Source organism: Diorhabda sublineata, chromosome 6 (assembly GCF_026230105.1).
Source record: "Diorhabda sublineata isolate icDioSubl1.1 chromosome 6, icDioSubl1.1, whole genome shotgun sequence".
Classification (NCBI taxonomy): domain Eukaryota; kingdom Metazoa; phylum Arthropoda; class Insecta; order Coleoptera; family Chrysomelidae; genus Diorhabda; species Diorhabda sublineata.
The window spans coordinates 11,976,690-11,994,397 of NC_079479.1; the positions used below are offsets into that span (position 1 = coordinate 11,976,690).

At 33.5% G+C, this 17,708-nt stretch overlaps 1 protein-coding gene across 21 annotated transcripts in view; it reads left to right on the forward strand.

Annotated features, from left to right (window-relative positions):
• The first annotated feature begins 29 nt into the window (after positions 1-29).
• LOC130446066 (inositol hexakisphosphate and diphosphoinositol-pentakisphosphate kinase 2) overlaps positions 30-17,708 on the forward strand; it is a 163,028-nt gene continuing 145,349 nt past the window's right edge. For 8 of the 21 annotated variants that reach the window (XM_056782089.1, XM_056782107.1, XM_056782101.1 and 5 more), the window contains exon 1: positions 5,861-6,137. In XM_056782089.1, the coding sequence (XP_056638067.1) occupies positions 6,027-6,137 (111 nt within the window). In that variant the 5' untranslated portion in view covers positions 5,861-6,026. Of the gene's footprint in view, positions 318-370; positions 479-530; positions 636-5,837; positions 6,138-17,708 lie in introns of those variants that run through there. The other 13 variants (XM_056782097.1, XM_056782092.1, XM_056782093.1 and 10 more) reach the window with 7 other exon arrangements.

Genomic DNA, 17,708 nt, shown 5'->3' on the forward strand with positions numbered 1-17,708 from the left:
TCAAATACGAGCGGTGCAATTGCGCAAGAAGTTTTGCAGGCCGACTACAATAGTCAGGACGTGGTTTATCTATGGTTATAGTTCGATGGTTAAAGTAATATGTTAAAAGGGTTGCCTGCCATGAAAATACAATTATAGTGTTGGGGCCCTAGTGCCAAGAAATACAGTATTTTGTATTTTATGTAATGGATGAATAATTAAAAATGTAAAATCAAATTCTCCACATTTTATTATTTGTTCAGTTTTATTACATATTTAAAAATAGTGTCACTATAATCAATATTTGTAGACCTGCTCGATAACTGGTTCAACATTAGGTAAGGTTTTTTTTTTTTATAAATAATTTACAGTATTTTAAGTAAATATTTTGTAGGATATGTAGGCATGTTTTCCCGTAATCATGTCTTATACAGAACTAGAACATGGGTATCAAGGTTTACGTAAAGCAACTCGACCTGCACATTTCTATGTAGGAGCAGTAAGTTAATTTAATATAATTTAACAATAGCGTCTTCCTTTACTTGTACCAGGTTTCTGTTATCTAATGGAATTAGTTAGTCATGGAAAGATTCGTGCCTTCAGTAATTATAGAAGATTTTGATGATCCAGTGCATATTTCTTCTCACTGGCATGGGGTATTAAATGTTTTTATTATAACCTTTGGATTGCTAATAAGTGCTGAGAGTGTTTTTAATCAACTTCTAACTATTTAACAAAACTTCTGCCTCTATACAGATTTTGTTTATTTAATCACGCTTTGCTAGTCTACGGTCTTACGTGTAAATCCAATGACCCTGGAGTTTACTGAACAGTAAGGTTTTCTGGGCAGTCTATCAATGAGTGGAAGGTTGATAAGTTTATCTATGTAGTGGTTGAGATAGTTGGCACTCTGATTCATAAACCTTCTGGATTGGGAGGTTATCACTCCTCATCTGTAAAAAGAATCTTGAGATTTTAATATAGAGTTTGGTGTGAGAAGTGTTGCTTTAGCTAACATTCATATGTTACCTGATGGTAATATTTTACAACAGCATCAACTTCATTTTTGGAAGTTGACACCTAGAAGTATTTCTTCATACATGGTCCGATGTTTCTAATGAGAGTATTGATCTTTTGTTCTTTAGCCAAATGAAATGTGTTAATCAATATGACAAGATATTTTACTTCTGTTTTATTAGTTTAAACATATTATTCAGATGTGGTTGAGAACATCTGATTAATCTTCTTGTGAAATTGATAGTTTCATTGGGTATTTATAGTAGTTCAATGGACATAATTAATTTTGAGTTTGTTAAAGTTTTTCTACAATTTCTGATACTAGTAATCATAAATCACTCAATTAGTAGTGTAACTCACTAAGAAAAACACATTTTTTTGCCAAAAATCGATTTTGTTCATCAATGTAATCTTCTCCAACAGCAATACAATACTTACAACGATTCTCTAACTTCTCAATGCCGTGCTTGTAGAAAATTTTGTCATTTGCATCAAAAAAGGCTTCAGTTTCAGCAATTGCTTCTTAATTTGAGCTGAATTTCTTACCGGTGAGCATTTTTTGAGATCAGAGAATAGCCAGTAGTCACTGGGGGGCAGATCTGGACAATACGGTGGATGAGGAAGTCATTCAAAGTATAATTCGTTCAATTCAATCATCATGACCGAATCCCATTGTCCTTGATACTGACAGCTCCAAAATTTTCGGGAAAAAATGGGATTTGTAGGCGTCTAGAAGTTTCTTTATCGGCGTTTACAACCTCGACATTCATCCGGATGCTCATTCGACGATCTGGACGCACAATTTGGTGGTTTTGGTCACTGTTTCCGGAGTTGAAACAGTCACAGGATGACCTGGGCTCTCTTGGCCCTCACTAAAACGCTTACACAGTTTTTTCAATTTAACGAGAAATTTGAGATTGATCTTTGCTTCACAAGTACTGTAATAGTGATGGAAACGTATTTTACGACGTGCATAGACAAGATATTATCTAGATACCTAACGCCCTACTCGTTTTTGACCCCACCTGTCTAGGGCGCTCTCTAGAAGCGCAGTCTCGTTATTTATTAGCCAAACCTCTTACATCTACTACTTTTTGTAATGGAATAATTTTAGACATTTCGTAATTTCGTACTTGACAAAACTCCATAAATTGTTTCGATATTGTCGTCTCCTTCGACGTATGTTATTCTACAACACTTTTGGTAATTCAAATGTCTTCTTTTTAGAAAGCAATAACTGTAAACGATATTGTTTGTTGGTACTAAATAAAGAGTCTTCTAATATGGTCTGTTCACAGAAAATGTGATTGTTATTATTGTTAACATGTCAAAGAATAATAAACAGACAAGAGACATTAAAATATTTAAGTTATACAAAAAAAATATCGTTATTTTAGTCCAGGAGCCAGCAATTCTGAAAGCTCTGTGATTACTAAAATTTTTTTTTACAAGAAATAAAAGTTAACACTTATACGAATAAAATTTGTTTTGTGTGGCTTTGATTGGTCGGAAATATTCTAAATACATCATTACATTTCCATAATTTTTTTTTCGTCATCAAGGAAATATTATGTTCATAAAGAAAAAATTTGGCCAACCAAGGATTTTTAGAAAGAAAGGTCAAGCATACCTATTTCAATGGTGTGAGAGGGTATAAAATTTATTCATTAAAATTTATTCATAATTATCTTGGTATGCGTGCTTATAAATTGTTGTAAATTTTACTTACTTGAAGACATTTCTTTTAGAGTCTTTCTTCTAACTCTTCCTTACGTATAGCAAAAGGAAATACAGGAACATTTTCATTTGAGTTGATCATATAAATAAATGAAGGTTGATACAAAAGTTATATTTAATTCAAGTTTATTTATCAATAATTATCTACATCATTATCTTTCAAATTATCATTTGTCTCCTGATTCTTCGATTACTTCCTCATCCTGTTGGCATCTTGATAAAGAGTGATTTTTTTGCTGGTATATTTTTGGCAAGACTGTTTTTGAGAGATCACGCGTGAATCGTGTCTTGTGTCACTGTCAAACTTGTTCAATTTGGTTTATAATTTAATCATGAATCGACTTACGAACGAACAACGCTTGCAAATTATTGAATTTTACTATCAAAATTCAGGTTAGTTTAAGAAAGTGACTTCTTCCAATTTATGGCTAGTTTGGTCGGCCTTCTGAGGGAACTATTCAAAAGTTTGTGACTACATTTAGAACCCAGTTTACATTATTGGACATTAAAACATTAACACGCAAACGTACAGTAAGGACCGAAGAAAATATTGCGGCTGTGTTACTGGTGACCGTTGAAATGTCGATACTCCTTTACATGGAAAATTTTGCGAAAAGATTTGGGTCTAAAACCTTATAAGATACGGCTGGTGTAAGAATTGAAGCGATCTCCGATCTCCCACAACGTCTAACATTTGGTAAATGGGCGCTGGCAAAGTTTGAGGGAGAAAAATTGTATTCAGTGACGAGCTCATTTCTGGTTGGATGGATACGTCAACAAGCAAAATTGCCGCATCGGGAATGAAGACCAGCCAGAAGTATTGCAAGAGCTACCAATGCATCCCGAAAAAGTCACTGTTTGGTGTGGGTTATGTCCGGTGGCATAATCGGGCAGAACTTCTTCAAAAGCTACGATGGCCGGAACGTTAATGTGAATGGCTAGCGCTACCGTGTGATGATTGACGATTTTTTTTGCCCAAAATGGAAGAATTGGACATGCCTGACATGTGGTCTCAACAAGACGGTGCCACACGGCACGTGAAAAAATGGCCCGTCCGGGTGGCTGTTTTAGCATGTGATGCTGGCATCCCTAGTCTAATCGCTCCCATTTGATTTAATGCCCCACTAATCTTCCATATGCCAGCATCCTAGTATTAAGGTAGCCTAAGATGCACAAAAGTATATTTATTCGAATTCAGTCCAAGGAGACTCGTGCACGGTCTCAAGTGTGATTATTGGAATAACATGTCCGTATTAATTTCAGTATAATAATCTGCTTCTTCAACCTAGTCCTGATTAGTCACTCTCAGTCAATTAGATCATTTATAACGTATTATAAATTTACATGTTTTATTTAATTTAACATTATTTTCTCGCAATTATACTGTTTTTACGGAAAAACATTACATGATATTTTCCGAGACCTCCCTCTCCCCAAAGTGTCAACTTTTATTTTTTATTAAAAATTTTAGTATCCGTAAGTTTTCAGGACTGGTGACTTTTCGCATATTTCGCACTTTTTCAATCGCTAAAAATTTTAATCTTAACATTAATATCATAAATAGCTATTATAACAGAAATGACCAAATATTTTTGAACGGCAGTGTATATATAGGATGTTTCTATATTCTCGCGTATAATCGCGTATAAATTGAACAACTACTGTTACTTTGTCAATTTTGTTATTGTTGTAATACAGTTTTTCTTAAATTCAATTTGTGCTATTATTTTTATTTTCATTGCCAAGTTTGTTATTATTGTAATACATTTTTGGTTAGAGGCAAATTTCTACAACACACCGTTCATTTTAGCTCCATAAAAGGTTATTAGCTTTTCAACTACAAATAATGGTAATAATTTAGAATTGGAGCTCCAGGCAAAAATCGCTCCAAAAAATTTTTCACAACCTGGAAACTATTTCATTAGGTAGGGTTTCATCGAAAAAAAACTTTTTTAAGTATAGGTATAGCTTAAATTCGAATAATAAAATGACAAGGAGGATGGAAGGTGCGGCGGTGGGGGGTTCTGTTAAAAGAGCATAAAAAGTTTGAATAATTACAAAATTATTTTTTCTCTCTCAACGCTCGCCCCTTTCCCTGCCGTATCTTCCCTCTTGCTTGTCATGCTATTAATAATTAATCGCTTATATCACATGTTTATGTACATCAAAGTTGTAATGAAATAAGAGCGTGGCCGAAGGAGGACAAAGGGGGGAAAGACGAGTAAACGTTAACCAAATTCTAAACATTCCTCCCCCTGGTCTCTGAAATGTATGATCAACGACTTTAAAGAAATTCATTGATTAATCATACGTAAGTTGTACCATTTAGTGTATAAAATAATGGAAATAATATGTCTCCCCCGCCCTAAATTTACTATTTGTACCATCAGAAACAACCCCAAATGCGTGAAAAATTTTTTGGAACGATTTTTTCCAAAATAATCAGGCAATTTAAAAGAAAATTAAAAAATAATTTGCTCCAGTGGCGCAAAAACTAAGGAGATAAAAGTGACAACTAACCTTGATAGTGAGCCGCTGGTTAAATTTTTTCAAAGTTTGTTTATGTCAAAATATTACTTTATTAAGCAGCATATTGGTCATCAAATTTAAAAAAATTTAAAATTAAAAGCGTTCTTGATTATGGCTATTTTTGATTTAAAATTTTGAACACTCTGTATCTCAGCAACTAGGCCCCCCGTAACACGGTTCGTATTCCTATATCAAAATGAATCATTTTTTGAGATCTCTTTGTGGTAAAGCGTTATCGGTCGAATATAGAAACACCTTGTATTTACTAAATACTGGTAATATTCCGATAAATATTTGTGTGCAATAAATATACCAGAATTACTAAATCTATTAATTTTATCTTGACGTAATATTCGCCGTAAAACGAATAGTAATAAACAATTTACATAAAATGTATTCAAAATTAAAATTCCATTTGACAATTAAGGATGAATATCATTTTTGAAACTTACCGAGTTTACATTTTTTATATACATACATAAAATGGAAACGGTTTGAAACTCCCAATTTTCAACACTAAATTATTGATAACGCTTTTATAATTTATGTCACACTTCAGTTTTATTTTTACAAACAGTATTTAGTAAATTCTTGATCAGTTAAGTAGTGCTTTTCTAATCCAACCTTGAATGAGTGTTTTATGATAAATGATTAACAAATATTGATTTATATTGTTAAGGAAACCGAAAAATTATTTGATTGATGTGATACAGTTACAAAATTGAAAGTGATGTGAAAGTCAAATTTGCTTTAATATTGTCGCAATGGAATGGGCTTGGCTTAAGGATTGGTGGAGATTGAAAAAGTGGAGAAAATACAGAAGAGCCAGCGATTCAGAATCCTTGTGTTTTTGTGACGAATGTTTTGAAAACGAAGTGTGTATATAATCCATATAAAGGTTTATTAGGTCATTTCTAATTCAAGATAATAAAACGATATAAAGTGGGTTTATACAGGAAAGTGAGAATAATAACAGAAATAATAAATTTATGTTCAAATAGTAATAAAATTGAAATTATTTTTGCGCATGCCAATTAGGAAATGTCACTTGCCGTTAGTAATTTTTTGCGTTGTTTTGGTCGTTAATCTAATTTTCCTGTTTAATAAAAAACTGTTCGACTTTTTCGAACGCGAACGCTTAATGGTTCCACTGCCGTTTTCACTATTTTTATGCATAATGAATAGCAAAGACACGTGTCATGCGGTTGTCCTTCATAAATAAAGGTTATCTATTCTGGATGTCAACCTTCCGAGATACGCAGCTCAGTTTTGAGATAAAAATAAAACTCTTCTTTTTAATTTTATTTGTGATATATAAACAAATACTTCGTTACTTCTGTTTTTACTTATATTCATTTCTATTTGTTTGTATAAACCCACTTTCTCAGCTGTAATCAAGGGCGTCGCCAACTTCTGACTAAGGGGGGACAATGGGGAAATATTATAGAGAATAAAAAATATGAACGCCTGGTACAGTCGAGAGCATGAAGAGTTACACTTTGCCTCGATGATGATTGTAATAGGAACGGTTCTAATATCAATATCACAAGCCCTCGACAGCACATTAACTAAATCAAACTTTTAAACATAGTAATAATTATTTATTTTAACAAAAATAATATTTAATTAAAACATAACCTGCGGGGATTTTTTGCAAAACTTTATCATTAAAATTATTTAGGTTTTTATTTATTATAGCTCTGTGTACACTCATCATGGCCAGACCATTAAAGCGATCTTCTTCCATGGTGCTTCTTAGCCATGTTTTAAGTCTTCTGAGACTGCTAAAGAATCGCTCTACTGTATAAGCGTGCATGGTAAAGCGATTAAAATTTTTAATGCGTTTGTTTACCGTTGCGTTAAAGAAGAAGTTTGTTCCTTTTAGAACATCAACAACTGTTAGATTTGTTAGATTAAGCCTATCGTGACACCTACCTACAAATTTTTACACTGTTTAATGGACTTGCGTTATTGCCATTTTGATATAGTCGTGATGAAAATATTATCCTGAATCTTTCAATACTTTCTACAATATAAATTAAAACTTAATTTCGCTCGCACGGCCTTAGACTTTGGTCGCTTTGCGGCTATTTACATTTGATCTCCTTGGCGACGCCCTTGGCTGTGATATGATAAAAGTAAAAAAAAAAACGTAATTATAGGTTATATATGATGAGCTAAAATAACGAAAACGGCAAATGTCCGCTTAAAACAGCCACAACACGTTGTGAGCCTCGGAGACTGGCCACAACGCGTTGTGAGCCTCGGAAACTGGCCACAACGCTTTGTGGCTGTTCTGATATAGCCGAATGAAATTATTTTAGATTTAGAAGACGTCAGCTTACGTAATATAATGCTGCTTATTAATAATCATTTGGTAACAAATAGTACAACACTCATTATTTGAATAAATGTTTAATGATAACATTTTACAGTTACATTGATACAAAATTGAAAAAATAGGTCTAATGAACCAAGACCCACTCCTTACCTATCCAGGGGTATTTAATGAACGAAGATGATGTTGGTAGTACTGCTGAAACACATGCGAAACAGCTGATGTTCAGTTTAGCTTCAATCTAACCTCAGTTTCACGTTTCCGTTTCCAGTATGTACATGTGCTCAGTGCAATGCCTAATCGCGGTTGTAAAAACTCTGCTGATAATTTTTGTTATATTTGTGGTGAGTTTGTTATTAAAAAACACCAAAGAAACATTACAGACTTTGTAAAAAAGGTTAATCCAACATACTTTGGAACTAAACTTGGAGATCGGGATAAATCTTGGGCGCCGCATAAGATTTGTTATGTATGTGTTGAAGACCTTAGAAAATGGACAAAAAAAGAGAAAAAACACTTCAAACTTGCTGTTCCTATGATATGGAGGGAACCAAGAAATCATTCCGTTGACTGTTACTTTTGTAGTGTTGATATTACTGGTCATAACTCTAAGAACAAGAAGTTAATAAGCTACCATAACCTTTCGTCCGCTATCCAACCAGTAGGGCACGGTTTAGATTTGCCGATCCCTGAACCACCAGAGGACTTAAATTCTATTGTAACAGAAGAATTTTCTGATGTACAGTCGGAGTTAGACGAACACTATGAAAAATTTCAATGTGGTACAGAAAATGTAGAGCCTAAATTGTTTACTCACGTCGAGCTTAACGACTTAGTTAGGGATCTGGGATTAACGAAAGAAAAAGCTGAACTGCTTGGCTCTAGGCTAAAAGAAAAGAACTTGTTGGCGGCTGGAACTAGTATTCATGTGTATAGGAAGAGAGAACAGCATTTTTCAAAGTATTTTGAACAAAAGGGTGTTTAGGTGTGCTGCTCAGACATTCCTGGTCTAATGAGTGAGTTTGGAATTGATTACAAAAAAGAAGACTGGAGACTGTTTATCGATTCATCAAAAAATAGTTTGAGGGCTGTTTTACTACACAAAGGTAACGTGTATGCTTCTGTTCCTGTTGGTAATTCTGTACATATGAAAGAGACCTACAGAAATCTAGAAATAGTGTCAAATAAAATAAATTATTCTGCACATGGTTGTATGTTATGTGGTGATTTGAAAGTAACGTGCATGCTTCTTAGTCAGCAAGGTAGTTTTGCCAAGTTTCCATGTTTCCTGTGTGAATTGGATAGTAGAGCTAGGAATCAACATTGGTGCGAAAAGAACTGGCCTACTAGAGAGTCTTTAAAGCCTGACGAAAAGAACATTCTACTCAAAAACCTTTTAGACCCAAAAAACGTGCTCTTACCACCACTACATATTAAGTTAGGCCTCATAAAACAGTAAAGGCTTTGCCTAAAGACGGGCCTTGTTTCAAATATCTCTGTCAGAAATTTCCACACCTTTCAGAAACTAAATTGAAAGAAGACGTCTTTACCCGACCTGATATTAGAAAATGATGTTTGACGTTAACTTCGAATGAACAATGACCTCAAATGAAAAAGAAGCGTGGGTATCCTTCAAGCAAGTTGTCACCAAGTTCTTGGGAAATGAAAAAGACTCAGAATATAAGTTTATTGTTGCCAACTTGCTAAAAAGGTTTGAAGAGTTGGATGTTCATTTTTTGAACAGCCGCTTCGATTACTTCCCAGACAATTTAGGAAATGTTAGTGAGGAGCAAAGTGAGCGAATGTTGAAGTGATGGAAAAACGTTCCAAGGCCGCTGGAACACCAACATGATGGGGGATTACTGTTGGTCACTTCACCGGGAATTTCAGCAAGCGAATCATCGCAGGAAAAGTTACACAAGATGTTTCAAAGGAAAAAGGGACAGAAAATACAGACAAATTGACAAGTGAACCCTGTATCATTACACTACATTACTATACAGTAAATACGAAGCATTTTTATGATGTAACATAGTGTTTCATTGATTTCCCTATATACTGTACAGGAGTATTAGATTATAATGAAATACATATTGCTTGGAAACTATGGGTGATACAAAAAAACTAAGGCCAGATTTGGATTCAGCACATAAAAATCTATAAAGATCAGCTATTAGAATAAAAAAAAGTTTCCAAACAAAAGTTTTTGTTGGCCTGTGTTATTAACAGTCATTTTAATGTAAAAACGTATATTGCTAAAATCAATCTTCGCTGCATATCCAACTATTTGTTTTTGTATAAGGAATTGTTGTGGCATTTTGAATTGCAGTGAACTTTATGTTTGACGATTACTTATGCAATACTTTTTCAATTACAAGAAATGAAGCTTTGAGAGGAATCTGAAGTGGTAGTGGAAGCGTTTTGATTCATACTATACAAATCAATGAAATTGGAATCTGCTAATGTGATTTCATTGCTAAAATAGAGTCTATCTAGTAGACCATGTAGTGTACCAACTTAGTATAAGCCTTCTTTCTCTTATATCGCTACGGTCATAACATTACGTGGTGTTGTCCTTCCTCTGTCAACATCAGGTACACGAACCGGCATTCTCTGTCCAATATCAACTAGCGAAGAGAATTTGAGCGAATTAACATTTTGTTCGCCTTCCAAAAATTGCGCACACTCACTTTCAATACCAATTTTCTTATAACAAAACTGACAAACAGAACCATGTTAAAAATCGTTACGCTATCCAATATTTAACGTATACCAGATTCGATCATAAATACGTTCACAAAGGTTTGCAACATTTTACTTATAAAAAATTTTTACATGTTCGTACTTCAAGCAATTTGTATCGTTTTTTGTCAATGGGGAGTTTCAGCCTCTTCGAATGTTTTGCTTAATTTTATTTCAATTTCCACAATGGACACGATTATGACTAGGCATTGCTAGAAAATATATTTATCGCTTTCAAAATATGACCTAACCAAATCCAAAAAAACTTGCCTCAAAAATTCTACAAATTCTTTTGGGCTCTTTGAAGCAACGTGCTTTCTTATGGTTAGGATAGGTTAAGGTTAATTTTTTGGAAGTGGTGAACATCTTTTCCATCAACGTAACACTCATATTCGTGTTCGGCGTTCATCTATCAGATTTTGGATTATGACACAAAAAGAATACTTGTTAACCCTCCGTAACTAAACTCATTAATTTTTATTTCTATAAAAACACCATATAAACGTACCGAGTATATGAGCCCTGTCGCATTGACGCTCAGAACATGAGATTTGTTAATTTATTTCAAAACAAATTTAGTTGGTACTAAAATATTTCTGGTTTCTTCAAATGTTTATCATTAAATAACAAAACTGACGAAGCTACTTTTAAAAAGACTTTGTCTTGAAATGGTTCGTTATAAAATCGTTAGTGTTAAGCAAAATATGTAGATGTTGGAAACAACTTAAATTGTTTACCGACTTCGACAAAAATATTTGACGATTTAACATACATTAACATACTTTTATGTCTCGTGGTTACAGACGGGGAGCTACGAAAAAAAGGGTCGATAAGGTGCGCGCCATTTCAGCTTGTAAACTGGCCGCCCCAACTTACATCATCAAACGCCACTTCTCAAGGTCAACACAGGTCGGATATGAAAATGTCAGCCGGTTTTCCCGAACGGGATAATTGACTGAAAAACCTCATAACCTACGCGTGTGAAACCTTTTGTAACATGGGGTTTAAACCTCAAATAAGAGCGGTGTAATAGCGCAAGAAGTTTTGCGGAAAACTCATCCGAAAAACCTCATAACGTGCGCATTTTTTAAGTCTCAACTAAGAGCGGTGTGTTGATAGACGAAATCGAAATTCAAAACGGAGTTCGGCAAGGCTGCGTTTTTCCACCATGAGGGGGTAAACATCGGAGGAACATTAATCAACAACTTAAGATTTGCTGATGATACTGCTATAATGGCTGAGAGCGAAGAAGATCTTCAAATCCTATTAGAGATAATCAACAGAAAATGCGAATATGTAGAACTCTATAAATATTGATAAAATTAAATTCATGGTTATAAGTAAAAACCAAAATATTAATATTAACCCTATTCTCACACACTGAATGAAAAACATATAGAATGGGTACAAAAATACAAGTATCTTGATTCAGTCATAAAAATTCAAATGGATCCAGACGAAGAAATCACGATCAGAATTGAAATGGCTCGAAAGGCTTTTGTCAAGTTTGCAAACAGAAATCTAAACCTCCACGTCAGAATAGGATTCATGGAATGTTATGTGTGGTCAGTACTGCTGTACGGTGTGGAAACCTGGACCTTGAAAGCTCAAATGATCAAAAAACTTGAGGCATTTGAGATGTGGCTCTCTAAGTAAGAAAAAGTGGCGTTTGGTGATGTACTAAGCTGGGGCCGCCAGTTTACAAGCCGAAAATGGCGTGCATCTTATCGACCATGTTTTTTGTAGCGAGCTCTGAGACTATTGAGCAAATCTGACCAAATAAAACTGCTTCTTCTTCAATCGTTGGCAGTGTTAATAAGTCGAGATATACCGTTCAAAACATTATTAAAATATACATAACAACAGTATCAGTGTCTCAAAAACCAAGAACTTGATTTAGAGGCATTATTTTAAAATCAACTTAAGAGCGTTCAAAGAATTGAAAATATGGAATCACAAACGCTTTTTCAAGAGCAACTTGTCACAGAGCAACCAAAATTTAAGGTTTTGAAACTTACAGGGTACGCTAATTTGTTGTTTTTCTTGTTCCTTATTTAAATCGTTATTTAATGGGCAAAAGAGAAGCCTACAAATTATGGTTTCCGAACCAACGGTACTGAGTTGAGTGAATAGATAAAGAAGTATGCCTTGGTGATAATAGAAGACGTGTCATAAGAACTGAAGAAGTGGTTCAGATTACTTACCTTAGAAAGAAAGTCAAGTTTCCGGATTCTGTAATGATTTGAGGATCCATGTAAGCTAGTGGGTGTGAAACTTACAATTCGAGAAAGGTGTTGATAAGTACCTTAATATGCTTTAAAATAACTTAATACCACCAATTGGAGGCATGTGTTCAAATATTAAATATATTTTTCGAGCCGAGAAGTTGGGGATTGGAAAAATCAATTATTTTTTTAACAAGTGGCACAGACAAAAAGGGTTGCTAGACACCTTTAAAAAATTCTCGCCAAATATGAGCTCTAAATTTTAATGAAAAAATATTCATACCTAATAATTTATTGATTGTATATTCTTGAAGAATTTTGTATGAAATTTAATGCTTTACAGAAATTTCTTAAACCTCACCATTCGAAGGATATTGAAGATTTAAATTTGATTATTTTAGCACTAATATCATTTATGTTTATGAATTCTCGACAATAAATGACTATTACGAAATGCTCAATAAGAATTCTTGTAGAAACTTAATTGTTCTATAAACATTGTATGAGATGTTTTGATGATTAAATTAAGCGTTCAAAATATATCAGTAATCAAACTGCAATGTGTAGGGTTCACACCAGCAATGAAAATTTAGTGGTCCAAAAGGACCACCCAAGTTATGATTTAGTGGTTCAAAAATATAACGTGGTAGACAAAAGTAAAAAAATTAACATATGCATGCTACACACACTTTTATACATATTTTTACGACATATATAAATTCTTTTATGCAAAAACAGCACAGTAAATATAAAACATAGGTTTTTTTAAAAATATTTTGGGCGACAAATTTGTCGTCGATGTGTATGATTTTGGCGACATTTCTTGATGATTTGGCGTGAACCCTAGCAATGTGTATTGAAGAATAATTTCAATTTAATTTATGTTGTGAGGAAATTTACAGGTATTTTCATTTTTTTCAAGTAAAATTTTTTCGAGTAAAATAATACTTTTTTCACGAGTAGGACGGTGATTACGACGAGTGAAAAAGTCACTTTACTCACGAGTGAGCATTATTAATTTTAAGATAAAATGAAGTTACATTACTATTGGTACTTGAATTGGCAACATTTAACGAGTTCATAGAAATAACATCGTCCATAGTTGTATTAGTACTTATTGGATTGTCGGTAGTATCGTGAACATTTACAATGTTGCTGTGGAATCAATTTTGTTTTTTTTTTTGAGTCGTCTACGTAACCCTCCGCAACTATGTTGGATTTTCACCCACCGAGCTTTTTTAGTTGAATTATTTCACCACCGGAATCCACTAATAGAAACGCAGGAAAGGTATTGATACCTACAACTTGTGTTTTGCATTTTCCATTTCTATACCACAAATAGAATTGATCTGTTTTGTCATTGATTTTATATTTTTTTAAAATGTTTACCAAGTTTAATCTATTGTAAGATATTTCACCAATGACAGTAAGTCGACGTTGAACATGAGTTTTTGTATCAGGTACTGTGATAATTAAAACATTTCCGGTATTATTAATATCATTACATTAAAATTTTTCGGTGTCATATCTTATGCGAGAGAAAATGATCGTCTGAAACGAATTGACATGAGAAAGGAAACCTTCATATACCACTATTTTGATAAAACAATTAAACATCGAAAATATAAAATCATATGATAGAGACATTAATAATTTAAATAAATTTATAAATAGATGCGAAAAAATAATCGAAACATACAATATTTATAATAATCATGATATAAATGCACACGGTGGGAAAATTTAACAGCATTTGGAAATAGATTACAACTTTTGAAAAGCCATATGTCATTTGGACTATTTTCAATAATAATAATAATAATAATAATTTGTGTAATTATTTCAATATTTTGGTTAATACGAAAAAGTAAAGAAAGACTTTTGAGAAATAAGAAAATTGAAGTAAAGAATTAAGAAGAATATAAATTTGAAGAAAGAAGAGGAACCACAGAACGGGATCTGAAAAATACCTCCGTTATTTTTCATTCTCAGGGATGGAGGAGTTGTTACATGAAAATAAATCTAGATTATTCTAAAAATTAATACGCTAAAAGATCATATTTTCTGAACATGTGTCAGCGTTTATTTTAATTTAAAAATTGGATTGTTGTAAACACTTTTCAATGAATTTTGCTCATTCAATAATGAATTTCAGTTAATTCAATCATTGAGATTAATTAAATTCATTCAGTATTTGTACAATTAAAAATTGTAAATTGTGTTTCCGAAGTCAAATATATAATTCGCGACGGTAATTTTTTTCACGCTTTTAGGCCGTTTTAGAAATTACATTTTTTAGAAATGCAAATAAAAAAAACCTGATTATTATAATGGACTAAAAAAAATAAATTGTGCATTACTTATCGCTTAGTTGATTATTTATTGATATAAAAGCAAAATTTTCATTATGAATATATTATGATTCAGTTTTAGAGGCAATGAGTGCCAATTAGTTAGAAAAAAAGTTTCTTGGCTCAATTTTGCATACTTATATTAATTTCATCTAGTTTTTCGATTATTTAATCAAAAACACATGAAAATTTGGCCATGAATATATATTTCAACGTTTAATTTAATCCCCAAAACATCAGAAACCACTTTTATAGATTAATTTTCAACAAAAATTCTTATTGTGCATTTTAAAATGAAATGAAATAGCGAGGTCTAATTAAAAACTGCGATGTGGAGGATATTTCGATTAAAATTAAGAGCTCATATTTGGTGAAAATTTTCTTAGCCCATTTTTCCATGTCCGCAAAGGAAAATTATCGATTTTTTTGACCCGCCCAATTGGTGCCCGGTTGTCATAATGCTAAATAATTGAAAGATTGGGCCCGAGGAAATAATATTCCAGTTTGTAAAATTAATGTTCAGATCCGATTGAAACTTTGTGGCGTAATGTGAAGGGAAAGATTACATCAAAATCTGCCAGAATCGTTCCCGAATTGCAAACTCGCCTCCAAGAAATTTGGAATATGACGTAACAAACGTTAGTTTATAGTATACCGTGGCTAATAAACAGTAATCATTCGAAAAGGCTGTGTAATACAGTGATAATTTGATTTTATTTGGTTTCGTTGATTTTAAACAATCGTCAATTTGTTAATTCATAGAATATTTCTTTCCTAATACAAATATTCAATGTACCTACCTTTGAAAAATCTGATTTTCATTTTCAATGTCGTATTTTGACATTGAAGCTCAGTGCCACTATGCATTTACAAGGATAGTAGTACATGGCTGACCAAGAGATGGCGGTAGTTGCTTGAAAAAATCCCACTGTATCAGAAAGTACACAATCTATACATCATATATTGTAAGTTTGAAGACGCCACGTTGTTTAGTATTTGTTTAGCAGCCATCAATAGTGAACGTTTTCAGTGAATTTGTAAACATGGAAAAAATTGGTCATCGTTTTGTGATACAATACTTTTATCACTGGGTGATACTCTCCTTCTTTATCAACAGTAAAATATTGGGTAACAGAGTTTAAACGAGGCCGTACGACTTACGAATACCAGCATCGTAGTGGTAGACCAAATGGGGTGATGAATCTAGAAATGTTCAAACAAAATCCACAAAGCGGTACTGGATGAACCTCGACTGAAAGTGCGCGAGCTAACAAACAGTAGGCATTTTAAAAAGTTCGGTACATCGCAAATTAAATGAAAATTTGAACATGAGTTAGCTGTGCGCAAGATGGGTGCCGCGTTTGCCCATAATGGAACAAAAACTTCTATCGAGTGCTTGGCAATGTTTCACAGAAATAACCATGGATAAAACATGGGTCCATCACTTCACACCCGGAACAAAAGAATAATCAAAACAATGGATCGAAGAGGGAGAACCAGCTCCAAAGAAGGCAAATACCATTCCATCTGCAGACAAGGTCATGGCATCAGTTTGGGATGCGCGTGGGATAATTTTCATTGACTATCTTGAAAATGGAAAAAGTATCAACGGTGTGTATTATGCGAGTTTATTGCAACGTTTGAGCGAAGAAATCTAGTAAAAACGGCCGCATTTGGCTAAGAAGAAAGTATTGTTTTATCAAGACAATGCACCAGCTTACACATCCGTTATGGAAATGTCCAAAATTAAGGAATTAAAGTTTGCATTTCTACTTCATGCACTCTATTCGCCATATTTAGCCCCCTTGCGTGTTATTTTTTGTTCCCAGACTTGAAAAAGTGGCTCCGTGGTCAAAGATTTTCCAACAAAGCAGAGGTGATGTCGGCAATTAATGTCTATTTTGAGTTTATTATAAAAAGGTTATCGAATTTGTTGAACATCGCTGGGAAATGTTGTGTAAAGCTAAAAGGGTATTACGTTGAAAAGTTAATATATTTTTTTTCCAAAATTCTTGTGTTTTCTTTGTTGGACCAGGTACTTCTAGGACCATTCTGGTAGTTATTACCAAATTCAGTCTTGTAAAATTATGTAGTAGTGTACATACTGAAAAAAACAATTTATTTTATCTGGCTTGAGTAATATGTTTGATTACATGAAATCCAAAGCTCATTATTTGCCATTTTAGTCAACACAGCTCATTACCTGCCCTTTCAGTTATTTCTGAAATATAATGGCAAGGTGTCAAGTCTTTTCTCATAATCCTTCATTTTATGGACTAAAATCTCTGCAGGGATGGTGGCAGGCTTTTGAATGATTGTATTCTTTAACTTGTTCAAATTTCGTGATTTGTGCTTATAACCACAAGATATCCCACAGAAAAAAGTCGCACACTGATAAATCAGGAGACATGAGAGACCAAGTAACTTTGCCAAAACGTGAAATAGCCTGAACAGGAAACATGCGCTTAAGAACTGCCATTGAAGCGTGTTGTAATATTGTCCCATCCTACTGGAAGCAAATACGTTTTAATGGTATTAGTCGACTAACACCGTCCCATTTAAATTGAGCTTCGTCGGTAATCAATAAAATTGCATTTTCATTCGATACTGAACACACTGTTAACAAAACCACTACAATAACACTCACAATTACACTGTCTGACGCGCGCTGCGATATTCAATTCAACTGTTTACCTTCAGTCTCCTGGTTATCGAAACGCACGTCAGACAGTGTAATTGTGAGTGTTGTTGTAGTGGCAGTGTAAACAGTGTGTTCAGTATGAATATCAC